The sequence below is a fragment of the Schistocerca gregaria genome, chromosome 6 (genome assembly GCF_023897955.1).
Source record: "Schistocerca gregaria isolate iqSchGreg1 chromosome 6, iqSchGreg1.2, whole genome shotgun sequence".
Lineage (NCBI taxonomy): Eukaryota > Metazoa > Arthropoda > Insecta > Orthoptera > Acrididae > Schistocerca > Schistocerca gregaria.
Genome location: NC_064925.1, coordinates 415,954,414 through 415,970,070, shown reverse-complemented (window position 1 = coordinate 415,970,070; position 15,657 = coordinate 415,954,414). Strand labels below are relative to the sequence as shown.

At 41.1% G+C, this 15,657-nt stretch overlaps 1 protein-coding gene across 1 annotated transcript in view; it reads right to left on the bottom strand.

Moving 5' to 3' along the window:
- Positions 1-2,897: 2,897 nt before the first annotated feature.
- LOC126278307 (thyrostimulin alpha-2 subunit) overlaps positions 2,898-15,657 on the bottom strand; it is a 292,428-nt gene continuing 279,668 nt past the window's right edge. The window contains exon 4 of the mRNA XM_049978322.1: positions 2,898-4,529. Within this exon, the coding sequence (XP_049834279.1) occupies positions 4,437-4,529 (93 nt within the window). The 3' untranslated portion in view covers positions 2,898-4,436. The remainder of the gene's footprint in view (positions 4,530-15,657) is intronic.

The window sequence follows — 15,657 nt, the reverse complement described above, 5'->3', positions numbered from 1 at the left end:
GCCTTCACCAATTCCGCCAACCGCCTGTACGAACTGAGGATGACCTCTGAACCCAGACGGCAGGAGTCATTGGTGCCGACATGAGCAAGAATTTGGAGTCGGGTGCACCCATTGCTCTTTATCGCCGCCGGTAGGGCCTCCTCCACATCTCGGATGAGATTCCCCCCCCCCCCCCCCCGGCAAGCGGACAGAGTGAACACTGGCCATCTTCCCCGACCTTTCCGCTATTTCCCTAAGGGGCTCCATCACCCGCCTAACGTTGGAGCTCCCAATAACTAATAAACGCCTCCCCCCGTGTGCCTGCTCGGACCTTGCTGAAGGAGCAGCCACGTGTTCACTCACAGGCAGAGCGGGCGATGCCCCACGGTGAGCCTCCACATTTACCCTCCGCCTCGTGCACCGCGAACGCCGCTGAACCCGCCACTTCCCTTGGGGAGAGGGTGGCCCAACCGCGCCCGGTGCCCGCGAAGACGTCTCGACAGCAGGGACAGTGGGTGAAGCATGTAACACCTGGGGTGTACCTTGCGACGCACCAGACTCTCCACTGCCGCTAGACTCCGAGGCAGCAGCCTGAAGACGGCTGACCGCGGCCATCAACACGCTCAGCTGTTCGCGAAGAGTGGCCAGCTGCTGCTGCGTCCGTATACAGCAGTCACACATCCTAGATTCTAGATCAACTGGAAGTACCGTGTATGTCTTGATAAGTGAGTTTGTGGGTCTCAAAATATAAAAAAATATATAAATGGTCTATCCTTTGATTGTACTCACTCAAAAGCTTCACTTTTATACGCCGTCAAGTGACCGTAGACCTTAATATGTAATGTGAATTTCTCGTTGATACCTTTACCCTTCCTGAGAAAAAGGGTTTTGAACTGTCGGAACGACAGAGAGACAAATGGACAACAGAGTGGACCTATAAGGATGACACTTTCATCGTCTGAGTCACGGAATCCCTAAAACGAAAAAAATATGTTGTTCTTATTAACGGGAAGGTTTGTCACTTAGTAGCTAGTTAGACCCCCCAAATCAATTAACAATTTTTAATTGCACAATGCGATAAATTTAAGAACGAGTTAATTATTTTCTTCATGGTACGCCCTGTTTCGAAGGAGAACTGCCGAGAAGGAACGTCCTATTTTTTTTTTTTTTTTGTGGCTACGAACCAGTCTTATAGTAACATAGGGTAACTCAGCGTGAGCATCAGGCAGATGCGGAAATGATTCCATTGTATTCATAAATTGTACTTGTTTTGAACAATATAACGAAAAAAGTAAAAAATGCAGTAGCTGCGATGAAGAAACCTAACATATGGCTTTAATGTCTGCTGGAGTTAGTTTATAAGACATTTTCTGTACATTCACAAAATATGAATTTACTGCTGTGTTAGAAGCGTGTATTTGTAACCGAATACCTTGGCACCTATTCTTTTTGATTGCATTGGTTTCACTGACTAACTCTTTTATCAGTGTTCCAATTTTTTCTGTCATTCATCGGATCTTTAACCTATGAAAATATTTGTGCTTGTATAAATACTATGAAGTTCAACGGTGTTTTAGAGTGCAATTTGAATCGTTCACCCCTTTCCATCTGACGGGGTAAGTCAGTTGCACCGTCAGAGAAAGGCAAACGAGTCTCACCTGCAATAGTAAACCATTGCGACGATAAAGTGAACTGACCTGTTGAGAACTGATTTTTCAAATTTAATGACTACTCGTTTTGTCAACTTTATTTCTGAGTTCTCTCTTGTCGTGGAAACGCATTGAATGTGTATTTCTCATATTACAACCCTGTAAGTCCTTGAGACGGTTATTTGTTTAGACACAAAGGAATTATATATTACTGTATATTATTCGGGCATGTCCGAAAGAACAGACACCATTTTGATCCGGCAGCTGTTATCAATCAAGATACAAAGCAATTAGGACATGTAGCTGCTACTGGGCATCGATTTAAATCAATGGGGAAAGTTGAAAACGTGTTGCGGACCGGCATTCGAACCCGAATCTGCTGCTTTCCAGGGAGATACCCTGACCACCGAGCCATCCGGCACACAGGTCTGCACGGACTATCCTAGCATGCCTCCCGTCAAACCCAAATTCTCAACTTATCCACACACTACGACTGTAGTGCCTCTTGCCCATTAGCCTCATAACTTGCGTCATTTCGCGGATTCCCGTAAGAGTGGGAGCCTGGTGTGCATCTTCGCTATAGCGATCATTGATCATACTCCCCTTGATTATACATATGGCCGAAAGAACAGACACACACACTATAAACAGGTTCACTACTGGAAGCCCGAACTCACCATTACATCAGTGGCTCTACACATGAAGAATGCAACCTCTACAATTCCTAGCGGAAATCATATTAGTAGCATTTTAGTTTTCATTTAGTGGTATTACTAGTATTTTACCAACGTCAACCCGAAAACCTTTTCCTGTTAACTGAAATTAACAAATCACCCTCAAATTTGGAAGTTACTCAGTAATATTTTAATGTTTCACAGTTTTTTGTGAAGCATCCATTACTGTAGGCAAGCTCTATTATGCAATCAACTATTTTAGTTTCCATACAATTAGACATAAAAAACTATCCTACTACACATCACTCTAAAGCACTCCGTGCTGTGTGATCGACTTGGTCGGCGTAAGTGTTTGACTCGTTGCATTCCTGTAGAGGCGTTATCGACAACTAGTAAGAAAGTCGCAATGGAATGCGCACGCTAGCATTTCTCAGTGGAACGCTTGCTGCCATTAGAAACACTGTCTTCTTGTTCTTGCGCGCATGTCAGTGGCTGCAAACGTTCCGTGATACATACATTTAAGAGTGGTCTTTGTCATGTATTTGGCTATCGATACTTTCATTCCAAGATGTGAAAAAAGAAGCACTGCCACATGTAAGCTTTACGTGTATTTATTTGTATTATGATAGACATACATGAACGTATTTAGGAACACTGAGTAATTCATCTACTGACAAAGATTATAATATTGAGAATAAAAAATCGTTCGCTGTGAAGAACGCTAAATAGAGATATGAAAATGACCGTTATTGAACCTCATAATCATGGTTTGGCACAAGAGTAAAGCTGTTCCCTTGATAGAGTGTAATACACCAGTGTGTGTGTGTGTGTGTGTGTGTGTGTGTGTGTGTGTGTGTGTATACTGATCCTCCCCTTAGAATTGCAGCAAGCCATTCTCACTTGCGATTAAAAGTGCAGTGAATAGGCAAAACGTGATCAGCTGACACCCTGTCCTTATGAGAGGCAAAGAGTTATAAGAACAGTCATAAAAATCGGGACATGAAAGTAAGTTTTAACAATGAATGTTTTTCTTCAAAATTATGCATTAGTATGTAAGCTATTATAATAATTTATTTACATTTTTGATACATACTGTACATCAGTACTGTTCATTAACAATTGACTAGAACAATCAAGATACAATCAAGTCATGTTTACATGCCGACGTCATCTAGAACACTATTGGTCAATCTTAATATGAACGATAAATTTTTAAGAAAATACATTTCAAGATAAAAGCGTTTCTTAATCAGATAGATATATTGCATAACCTTGTACTCGAGCGCTCGAGATTATAGATGAGAAATAACATTTGGTACAAGGCTTAAACAATACAATCTTTGTCTGAAGAGTCGAAGTGTTGTTACTCCTCAGTACCGTTCCGTGGTGTCAAGGGGAAACTGGCACCAAGATATGGCGATGTGTTAGAAAGGAGATAAATTCATGGGAACAGAAAAATATTAGACACAGCATCGTTTCATCTTTTGTTGAGAAGACAAAAATCTGCATCATTGCACATTTTATTAGATCTCAAGCATACTTAAATTAAGATACAGTGTTCTGTTACATTGGAACACAATCCCTGAGAAGTTAAAATAATGAGGCATTGCAAAGCTACGTTAGTTCTAATTGTTACGTGGTATTACATTATATGATTCACTGGAAGTTCAGTTGGAGCTATTCTACGGAAATAATACAACACGCAAAAATTTTCTTGACGCCTCCAAGTCATGTTAGAACAAAAAGATCGTCTTCAGAATAGAGAATAAGTAATTTCTACAGAATGGCACTGTACTATGTATTATTATGGTTTACTAAGTCTTAATTGTGAAACAGTCTACTATTGTACTCAGATAGATTAATTGAAAATGATGACGTGAGAAGACTAGACACAGTCCTATCGAAGTTAATTTATGATACAGCAATAGTGAACAGAATTTAACTGAAATAATGGTTACAGCAACTACTAAAACCTTTCTACTTTATAAACTATCGTTGAACTAATGTCGTCTTGAGGAATAAATTTAGTAACTATTGACGCAATTAAATCAGTCGCCAGCTGGGAGTAACTGTGGATCCTGGTGACTGGGAGACGTCAAGAACCGCTGGTAGCGATGCGGGAGAGCCTACGTCATTAATCCTTCTTGCAGTGGTAGCATTGGCAGCTCTTTGCCGACTTGAACACCAAATCTCGGGGCCCGTCGAGACACATCACACGGACCTCCACCTGAAACACAGTGCATTACCTTCTATAGCGAAACATTGACCCGAAATGGTAACACTAGGATGTCTGCTCATGTAAGTATGAGGAAACAGCAGCTGCTAATGGTTGTAGCAAACGTGCCCATTTTCCTGAAATAGTACGATATGTTAAATCACAGTTTTATTCTGCTCCATTTCATTTTTTCTTTTCTTGTCAGACAACTGCACGATCCTTTTTTTTTCCAAGGTGGTATGGATCCTGGAAGAAGGAAAAGTTACTACAGTGCCGGCACTTAAGAGAAGGAAGAACACAATTATGCCTTTTTGGAAAGAAGGGTCACAAAAATGTTGCATTAACAGTAAAGAACATAATGCACTGAGTTCTGATTTGTGTCTATTTGCAAGTAAATTCATTTACATTCTGCCATAGACATTTCGCCTCAATTTAGTATGAAGCAGCTTTAGTAGCCTGAAGTATATACATAGTTACGTACTGCTCCTGCCATTTATTCAGCTGCACTTGGATGTAATCTCAGAATTATCAATACATTGCTGCTATACTTTGTTCGTCGTAATTTTAACATGGATGTCAGCATTACTTTTGATGTACTTTGTTCATTGTAAGGTTAACACGAATGTTAACATTGCTCTACGTGAGTAAAGTAAAGCTACATCAATCTTTTCATAAATCTGAAGACTATTTTCAATACCACAGTGTATTACCACGCATGTGTTGGAGTTGGTACGTCCTTGCCTTCCTCCGACTTTTGAATTGACTTACCCAGCCTGTTACAGAGGGAACTACTGTCTAAATTACATTCCGACCCGCGGTGCAACTTAGAATTTTTCACATCAACAATCATTGTCAGAGGGTAAGAAGTAATAAGTGGGAGATAAAATCCTATGACCAACCAGGGATCGAACTTGAGACTTTTGGATTTGTAGTTTACCACTAAGCTCCATGAATTAACCGACAGAGGAAAGAGAAGATCTGCCCAGAAGAGCAGCACAATGTTTACGTCTGGGAAAGAGACGGAGAGAATAAAAGCGTACATTGCAGTACGCTATGAGACGCAAAGCTGCGACTCAGTGTCAGAAGGCTGCTTCTGCAGGGCCACTCATATGAATTCGTGGCATTGCATCTAAAATCCAGCGCCTGCAGCACAGTATTTCCCAGGCATTTTGAGTTCCACTCGAAGTGACATTCTCAGACTCGGGTTTGCGGAATATTGTCGGTGCAGACGTGAGTCAGAGAAAAGCGACAAGTTAATAACGTACTGTGCCGCCATGCACTGTACACTCTGACAAGTTACAGCACACCACACATTGCATAAATGACTTAATAATCGCAGGTTCAGTGACCCAGTGGGTGTTTATATTAGCGTTGCAGCAGCATGTTCTCACTACGTATGACGTGTAACCGGAAAGAAACTGAACAACTTATCTATGTAGAGAAAAGCAGGAATTGAGGGATCCTAAAGGCAATAAATATCATATAAAAACATAAGATGACTGGTAGTGGGTCGCCGGTGAAGCGAAGAACGATGTCCATACTTCTATGACAATAGCTGATATATTTCGGATATCTTGCATAGGTACATGCAACTCATAAAGGAATCTGCTGTTGCCAAAAAGTTTGTTTGATACTGCAGTTGTGCAGTATGTGTCAATTATTCGTGATATATAACATATATTAAGCCTTCTAACGACATTCGATAAAAAAATTTCAAACTGCAGAGTCTTGCCGACAAGTAGTTATTTGAAAAGGTAGTTTCCACAGCACATTTCTCTACTTGTTAACACAGATGTTAAACGCTGACACCAGCTCTTTTTCAGATGCCGGTACAGCACAATAAATGCGGCACTTGCAATCTTAACTTGCTCCAGCTGCGAGACTGTGGCGCCACTATTCAAGACGCGGTGCGGTTTCGTCCAAACTGAGTGAGCGTGAACCTTCATATTCTTTTGACGTGCCGACAAAAACCGGGATGTATTCAACACAAAGAGGTCACTGTCAACGGAGCTTAACGTATTCCGAATACTTTATACATAAAATTGGTAAATGAATTTCCACTGACTAGAAACAGATATTGATCTATTGTGAACATAGTAAGTTATTAAGATATGGTGGTTACTTTCGTTTGGAGAAATATATTACCTAAAATTCAACAACCAAAAAGTAGCAGCACTGCTTATAAACGTTGGTGGATGCTTGAGGTTCAGTAAGAAACATGCATGGGTACAACCTTCTACATACCTAAAAAGTGGAGGATGGGGTGGGATTCAGGAATTCCTTGCGGATGACTACAAAAATTTTATAAAGGCTTGCAGACATGGTTGGGGGACGCATTTAAAAAAAAAATGCCACGTTTTCAGACTTACAATTTCTGCCTCCCTGGGATCAGCAGACGCAGTTCGCACTCATAATTCATTGCATATTCTTCGGAGAGCAGGAAATGATTTACGTAACTTCGTAGAATCGTAATAAATATGACCAATAATCAAACCATAGCCACTTCATTATTAGACTACGGTATGAGACTAAGATGCAAAATAATTAGATAGTATAATTTTCGTGTAATAGTTTGACAATGACTGCATAGAGAAAAAACATGCGAATCCAGAATCCGTCGTTTTTAATTTTTTATGCATTTCTTTTCTTTTTTAGCGGCGCAGCAGATGACTCAACATTCAGCTTTAAGTTTTCCTTCAATCAAATCTAGATGCGTACACGATTCTTTGCATGGCAGCGTGGAAACGTCTGTTTCAAAGAAGTGTGACAATGAGTTTAAAGATTGAATCATTGCGTACTGCGATCTACAGGAGCAGTGCCGCTGCGTTTTTGGCACATGCCTAGATCAGACCTTTTCAGGAGGCAATGGAGAGCACAAGCGTTGTGATAAAATGGGAAGGGCGGACAGCGGCATGTTGCGCAAATTGTGCGCTTTCTTTCGAAGCACGACCAGATGCTGATCAAAAGCGAAGCCATCGCCACACTATGATGATAGTGAATACTTTCTCTACGTTAATGGGAATACTGTGTAACAAAACAGGTCTCATAGACTTCTATAAGAATTTTTATCGCCCTATATTTCCTCGACAAACAAGCTTGTAACCAAGTTTATTCCCACGTCTGAAATCATACATCTGTGTCTAAAACGTTTATTTTGCAGTATGAAAGTCAGCATGATGAATATACCGAATCGATTTCTGTCCTCACTGTGGAGTAATTTTTAGACTGCAACTGTGTACGTCATTTACAGTGATTTTGTTTTTGTTACTGTTCAGTGGTAACAGAACTACAGATAAAAAAGAAACTTACACATCTAGATATATCTTATCGACTCAGCTAGTAGTAAACGAAAAGCAGTGCTGTTAATTAGGAATTTCTTTCCCAACATTTAGCTCTTGAATGGGAAAAACTTCACTAACGTGTTTCTCTTTCTCGTCTGACTCCGAAAGACGCTGAGAAGGCAGTGAAGTTGGAGGCACTCAGTTCGTATCCGTCGACTGGTTGTTGAATTAACAACTGACTAACGAAAGAACACTGAGCGAGCCGGTATCTCGATGGGGTCAATAATGAACTGCCCCAACAGTACAGGCAAGTAGCCAGCTGCAACTAGTTATCATCGCCTAATGCTCAGGAAGTTCCAATAATGTCTATCGTTAATACATTCACTGTGGCCTCCGTAACGTACTGTCAGGCGCTAATGCTCATTTTTGACACTTTTAGAGTTAGCAAACTATCTTAAACCTATTAGTCTAATGAGGTAGTGAAATTGATTTTTTTTAATGTAACCCTTCGTGTTTTTAGTGCCAGAAAATTTCGTTTTGCCCCTCAGGGGGCATTTACGCCCAGATTGCGAACCACTGATGTAAAGGCATTAGGCAGGGGTTTTCAAACTGCACGTCGCAGCTCAGAGAGGCATTGCGGCCTTACAGTAGGGGCGACGCAGTGGTTTCATTAAAAAAAAAATATTTGGTTTATTAGCTTTCTGAATAAAGGAACAAGGTGTGCACTGATAGTGGCACGTAGCAAGCCGAACAGTAAATGTGGTATCTATAACGAGAGGTGAGTCATATATTAACCAACTGGCAAGTGTGCCTGTGACAGAACACAATATTCGTTGTCGAATACCCGATATGGCTGTGATGTTACAGATCAGTTGCTTGAAAAACTCAACGGCAATGATTTTCAAATTCAGCCGCATAAAGCTACACACAATCACATCTAATTTATTATAAGTCTCATCGAGGTCTCCTTTTTAAATTCAACAGACATTTTTAAATTCTACTCTCTTTTATGTAAGACAACAACATTCATTAAGAAAATTATGAATACGTGTATACAAAAGGACGTCGCACTGTGCCTGGCTGCTGCGCCGAATGCCAGCTTTAATAAATGAATAATAAATAAATAAATAAAAAAAGGCTCTTCATCGTGTTTGGTCTCACTTTGTTGTTCACCAAGGAGCAAACATGAAAGGGTAGTAGGTTGAAGCAAAAATGTTATTTACATAAACACTCCTTACCACTGTCAGGTATGAACACCATAAATCGTGTGTTTTGGGATCTTCTAAAGATGTGCATGCATGGTAAAACCCAAAACCTTCAACAAATTAGGAACTTAAGATCTTAGTAATTTAGAAAGGTTAGCAAAAATTGTTTGTGTACTTTACAAAACTTTAAAATTAGATGTGCTAGAAGCTGTTTTATGTATTTTTGATGAACTATCAAGAAACGCCTCTGTAATTGACGGATTAAGAATCAGTCTACTGGCAAACACAAGACGGGCGTTACGAAATATGGATTTTTTAGATAGTTTATAATGCAGACTCAGTTGTATAAATGAAGGAGATAAAACTAGAAAAGGAAAAAATGCCAGTGACCCAAATGATGAATATAGAGGAAACATTGTTCTTTCTTTCTGTTTCCCAACGCTTATCCCATCTGGAACGGATCTGCTTTTCCAGTATATGGCAAAATTTCAATTTATTATTTATTTCTGCGTCTGGATACCCTTTGTGATGCCAAAGGCATCAAGGTAAGCTCAGAGAGCGAAGTCATGTGCGCCATGTATCTGTGAAGCGCGTAAATTTTGTGTTACCGTACTTGAACTAGTTGCGTATTGTAATCTCTGAGGCGGAATTTGTGAACCAGCCCAGCATTTATCCAAACGAGTGTGGGAAACCGCCGGAAACCACGTTCACGTTGGCCGGTGTACCAGTCCACGGTCGTACATCCGCCGCGGGGATCCAATTCATGTCGTATTCACCTACCATCCTTCAAGTTTGCGCTCTGACCTTTGTTGTACAGTTGGGTCGGGAAAAGAAAATATTAACCGTAAAAGATGTAATCAAAAATACAAGTTAGAAGTAAATAAAACAATAAACTAAGTTTTCTCAGCAACAACATCTATCTATGTTTTTATTTCTAGAACGATGTACCAGAAAAGTACTTAAGACTTTCTGTAGCTCTCCCTACACTAATAACGAAAACAATGGATGTACATTTTGTTGTGTAAGTTTACTGCTTTTGATCCAGGGGCACAGTCTTCAAAAAACATAAACTAAATTCCTGAACAGATGCTAACAGAATCAATAGGTGGTAGACTGAGCAATGATTGTAGTTTCAGAGTTAAGTCTCTAATAGTTTATACTAAAATTTTGATAGGACATGGTCGATTTCCTTTCATATTCTTCCATAATATGTGTTTGCGCACGATCTGTAAGGACCTTGTCGCCAACCGAACGTTAAACCGTAATCATCCTTCCTTCCGTTAGTCACATTTGAAGACAAGTCTCATGACCTGTTTCAATACTTTTTGAGATCATCGGGAGTTGCTCTAGTTAAAGAAATTTGTCGCTTTTATAATTCTGAGATAAAAACAAATGGAATTTCATTAATTTTAGATTTTACTGCGGAAAGTAGCAGAATGCAGAATGCAGAAAGTAGCAGGTAGGCAGAATGACTGAATCGGGAAAGGCAGTATACGGGAATTTTGTCCTGCACGCGAGTCCGTGGTTGCTCGCCGATTAGACTTAAGTTCTTCCCTGAAAATGGAAGACAGACAATTCCGATGTTTGTTACAAATGTCAAGAGGAAATGCAGGAGACGCATATATTCTCCCTAAATACTCTGCAGAGCGTTCAGGTAGGCAGAAGCGACGTTGTCTGCAGCATAAAAGTGGTAAGAGCGTGTAGTTTGAGGGTCAGTGCCCTTACTGAAATAGAGGAAATGAACATGACCTGGCATTTGAGACAGTGCAGGTACTTCATTACAAACACAACAGTGATCAACACAACAAAGAGGCTTCTAGGATATGTCTAGATATAATAATGGCTATGGCTCACTCATTGCGAAAAAGCAGAAGTTCCAAAACTTACAGAACACTTCGGAAATCCAACAACTTTAGTGGAAAATGAAAATGAAAGAAACTGGTTTTTCAGTGATTACTCCAATTTTAAATCATAACTAATGACACACAAATCATAATACAATTTTAAAAACAATAGTATCTTCAAAGTATTTGAGACAGCTCCTTGTAATTTACAGTTATCTGCGGAGCGCTTAAGCCCTTCCCGCGAAACTCCAGTGTACCGTGGAATACAGCGTGGGAGCCTTTGGTCCGATCACTTAATATATTTCCATTTATTACGATGTTTCGGCTACTGGCATCAACAGATCAAGACTCAAAACATATAAAACCAAATTCATTGTCAATTGTTGTAAGACCTATGTCTAACCGAAGCGTATGTTTACAATACGCACCGCTTGGCCGTGAGGTTTATTACGAGTTCTATATTTTCTGTATTTGATCTGGAGATGGCAGCAGCCCAAACTAACATAGTATTCGAAATACCTTAAGCAAACGAGACTGCTTTACTCTCAGAAGTGCTCAGTGACTATAGATGGTTCAAATGGCTCTGAGCACTATGCGACTTAACTTCAGAGGTCATCAGTCACCTAGAACTTAGAACTAATTAAACCTAACTAACCTAAGGACATCACACACATCCATGCCGGAGGCAGGATTCGAACCTGCGACCGTAGCGATCGCTCGGTTCCAGACTGTAGTGCCGTGAACCGCACGGCCGCTTCGGTCGGCAGTGACTATAGACTCGTTTAAGGAATTTATTGTCTTTAATATTATTTATAACTAATTTGTTATAAGTAGAATGGAAATGAAATGAGCGTAAGGCATCGTTGGCCTGGAGGTCCCAACCGGGGGAGTTCGGACGCCAAGTACAAGTTTCATTTCTGTCGGCGCTACATTGGTCGACTTGCGCGCCGGTGATGACGATGAAATTGTGATGAGGACAACACAACACCCAGTCCCCGAGCGGAGAAAATCTCCACCCTGGCCGGGAATCGAACCCGGTCCCGCTTGCATCGGAGGCGAGCACGTTACCACCCAGCAAAGCAGGCGGACTTTTGTTATTAGTGTCTCGTAAGATTTAAAAATATTCCAGAATGCCACTCGAACTGGATAGAAGGAAAGACCAGTGACAATGAAAGTTTTAGTCATACTGGATGCTTCCACAGACAGCCTAAGCGGTGAAGCAACTGATCAAGTACAGCAGGAAATCAGATTTAGAATCTTGTTGAGTGACAAATTTTCAATTTTCAATATATATTCAGCGGCTTCGGTCAAGAATACCATCATACCGGCCGGCAGAGCGGTGTGCTGACCCCACGCCCCTTCTATACGCATCCTCAGCTGAGGATGACACGGCGGTGGGATGGTCATTGTAGGCCACTCGTGGCCTGAAGACGGAATCAGTGCAATGCTTATTTATTGCAACGTAAAATCGTATGCCATTGTAGGAGCTGAGCAGTTTAATTGGAAAGCACACAATGCCATCGGTTCGTGCGGAGCGTGAGCATTGTATGTAAAGTGTGTCTGATTGTCTTTGTGTTTGTAATTAGAGTTTATACATAGTATGGGGCCATGTTTGCGTTGTATGACCATGAGAGAAGAGAGAGGGCGAAACCTGGTACCAAGGCGGGGCCTATTCCTCTTCAGACAGTCCAAGCATTATGGGGTAGTGATTATTACCAGAAACCCCCGAAATATAAGCATGTAGGAAATAGTAGGTGGCGAACATGGCCTAAAAATTCTGCAGAGTTGTGAAAGGTGTTTTCCTCGAATAAGTAAAAAAAACTATAGCTCCGATCGAAAAAATTTAAATGGAAAATTGTAGAGCTTAAAATGATCTGTCGATTCTTTATCGATAATTATTGCTTTTTTCCGAGATGTACTCGACTACCGTCAAAAATCGGGTTCTCTATAACTCGTTAACTTTCACATTCACATATTTGCTGTTTACTCTAAGCATAGCTCTCAATAAGTCCAAAATATTTGGTTCAAAAATAAAAAATATTAATTGTGTCTCGTGATATACCGTTTTTTTATTTTTAGATAGCAGCTCCAGATAATTGTCTAGATCTCCTCAGCAGATGGCCCTATAGTAACGGTTTCAGGCTGCACTACAACCGACGTGTTCGTCTCGCGAAAACCGGCCACTGTATGACATATAATTCTCATTTAGTGTTCATTCACAGCTATGCAAGAGAAACTGACCAATAAATAAGAATTTTCTTAAAGGTTTGAAGCTTATTTTCTTCACAAAGCGTTGCGCTGCTATTCCATTAAGTAATTTTTACGATTTTATTAAATGTAAAACGAAAAAACTCCATCCGAACAGGCCTTGAAGGTCAAAGGTAGCGACCGGTTGCCGTACCATCAACAGCCCTCGGGCGTCGCCGGCCGCTGTGGCCGTGCGGTTCTAGGCGCTTCAATCCGGAACTGCGCTCCTACTACTGTCGCAGATTCGAATCCTGCCTCGGGCATGGATGTGTTTCATGTCCTTAGGTTAGTTATGTTTCGTAGTTCTAAGTCTAGGGGACTGATGATCTCAGATGTTAAGTCTCATAGTGTTTAGAGCAATTTAAACCATTTTGTTCCTTGGGCATCACCAAATGCGGAAACGGAGAGGCATGAGGTCAGCACACCGCCCTCAAGGCCGTTGTTAGTTTTCGTGAACGAAGCCGCTAGTTCTCGACCAAGTAGCTCCTCAACTGGTCTCGTAAGGGCTGCGAGCATCCTGCTTGCCAAGGCCTGGACGGTGACCAATTAAAGTGTAGCCAAGCGCGACGGCGCTTAACTTCAGTGATCTGATGGGAACCGCTGTTAGCACTGCGGTGAGGCCGTTGGCTGTTATTTATTGTAAGGATCAAAAAACTACTTCGAAAAACGTGCACTTTTGATGGGAGTGTCTAACAGTTTCCATTACAACAATTTATTACATATTTTATAGACAGCTGTATTTGTAAATGCTTGTATAAATAAAGAAAACTTTGAAAATTTTCCTGATATGTTCTACATCTACATCTACATCCATGCTCCGCAAGACACCTGACGGTGTGTGGCGGAGGGTACCCTGAGTACTTCTATCAGTTCTCCCTTCTATTCCAGTCTCGTATTGTTCATGGAAAGAAGGATTGTCGGTATGCTTCTGTGTGGGCTCTAATCTATCTGATTTTATCCTCATGGTCTCTTCGCGAGATATACGTAGGAGGGAGCAATATACTGCTTGACTCTACGGTGAAGGTATGTTCTCGAAACTTTAACAAAAGCCCGTACCGGGCTACTGAGCGTCTCTCCTGCAGAGTCTTCCACAGGAGTTTATCTATCATCTCCGTAAAGCTTTCGCGATTACTAAATGATCCTGTAACGAAGTGCGCTGCTCTCCGTTGGATCTTCTCTATCTCTTCTATCAACCCTATCTGGTACGGATTCCACGCTGCTGAGCAGTATTGAAGCAGTGGGCGAACAAGTTTACTGTAACCAACTTCCTTTGTTTTCGGATTGCTTTTCCTTAGGATTCTTCCAAGGAATCTCAGTCTGGCATCTGCTTTACCGACGATCAACTTTATATGATCATTCCATTTTAAATCACTCCTAATGCGTACTCCCAGATAACTGATCGACGTTAGAGATATAGGTCTATAGTTCTGCACATCTGGACGACGTCCCTTCTTGAAAACTGGGATGACCTGTGCCCTTTTCCAATCCTTTGGAACGCTACGTTCTTCTAGAGATCTACGGTGCACCACTGCAAGAAGGGGGGCAAGTTCCTTCGCGTACTCTGTGTAAAATCGAACTGGTATCCTATCAGGTCCAGCGGCCTTTCCTCTTTTGAGCGATTTTAATTGTTTCTCTATCCCTCTGTCGTGTATTTCGATATCTACCATTTTGTTATCTGTGTGACAATCTAGAGAAGGAACTACAGAGCAGTCTTCCTCTGTGAAACAGCTTTGGAAAAAGACATATGTTGCGTGGATTTGTACCATAAATAACTAAGCACTTAAGTCATTGTTAGAGAAAGCAGCAACAAGTACAGCACAGGTACCATTAATTAAGCGGAACACTTGAGACATTACATGAAAGATGTTGTAATAATACAAAATTACTGAAATGGCAATAACCGTAAACAAAATGTACATTAAATAATAATTAAACATTTCCGGAGTTCATCTACATCTACATCTACATCCGTACTCCGCAAGCCACCTGACGGTGTCTGGCGGAGGGTACCCTGAGTACATCTATCGGTTCTCCCTTCTATTCCAGTCTCGTATTGTACGTGGAAAGAAGGATTGTCGGTATGCTTCTGTGTGGGCTCTAATCTCTCTGATTTTATCCTCATGGTCTCTTCGCGAGATATACGTAGGAGGGAGCAATATACTGCTTGACTCTTCGGTGAAGGTATGTTCTCGAAACTTTAACAAAAGCCCGTAACGAGCTACTGAGCGTCTCTCCTGCAGAGTCTTCCACTGGAGTTTATCTATCATCTCCGTAACGCTTTCGCAATTACTAAATGATCCTGTAACGAAGCGCGCTGCTCTCCGTTGGATCTTCTCTATCTCTTCTATCAACCCTACCTGGTGCGGATCCCACACTGCTGAGCAGTATTCAAGCATTGGGCGAACAAGCGTACTGTAACCTACTTCCTTTGTTTTCGGATTGCTTTTCCTTAGGATTCTTCCAATGAATCTCAGTCTGGCATCTGCTTTACCGACGATCAACTTTATATGATCATTCCATTTTAAATCACTCCTAATGCGTACTCCCAGATAATTTATGGAAT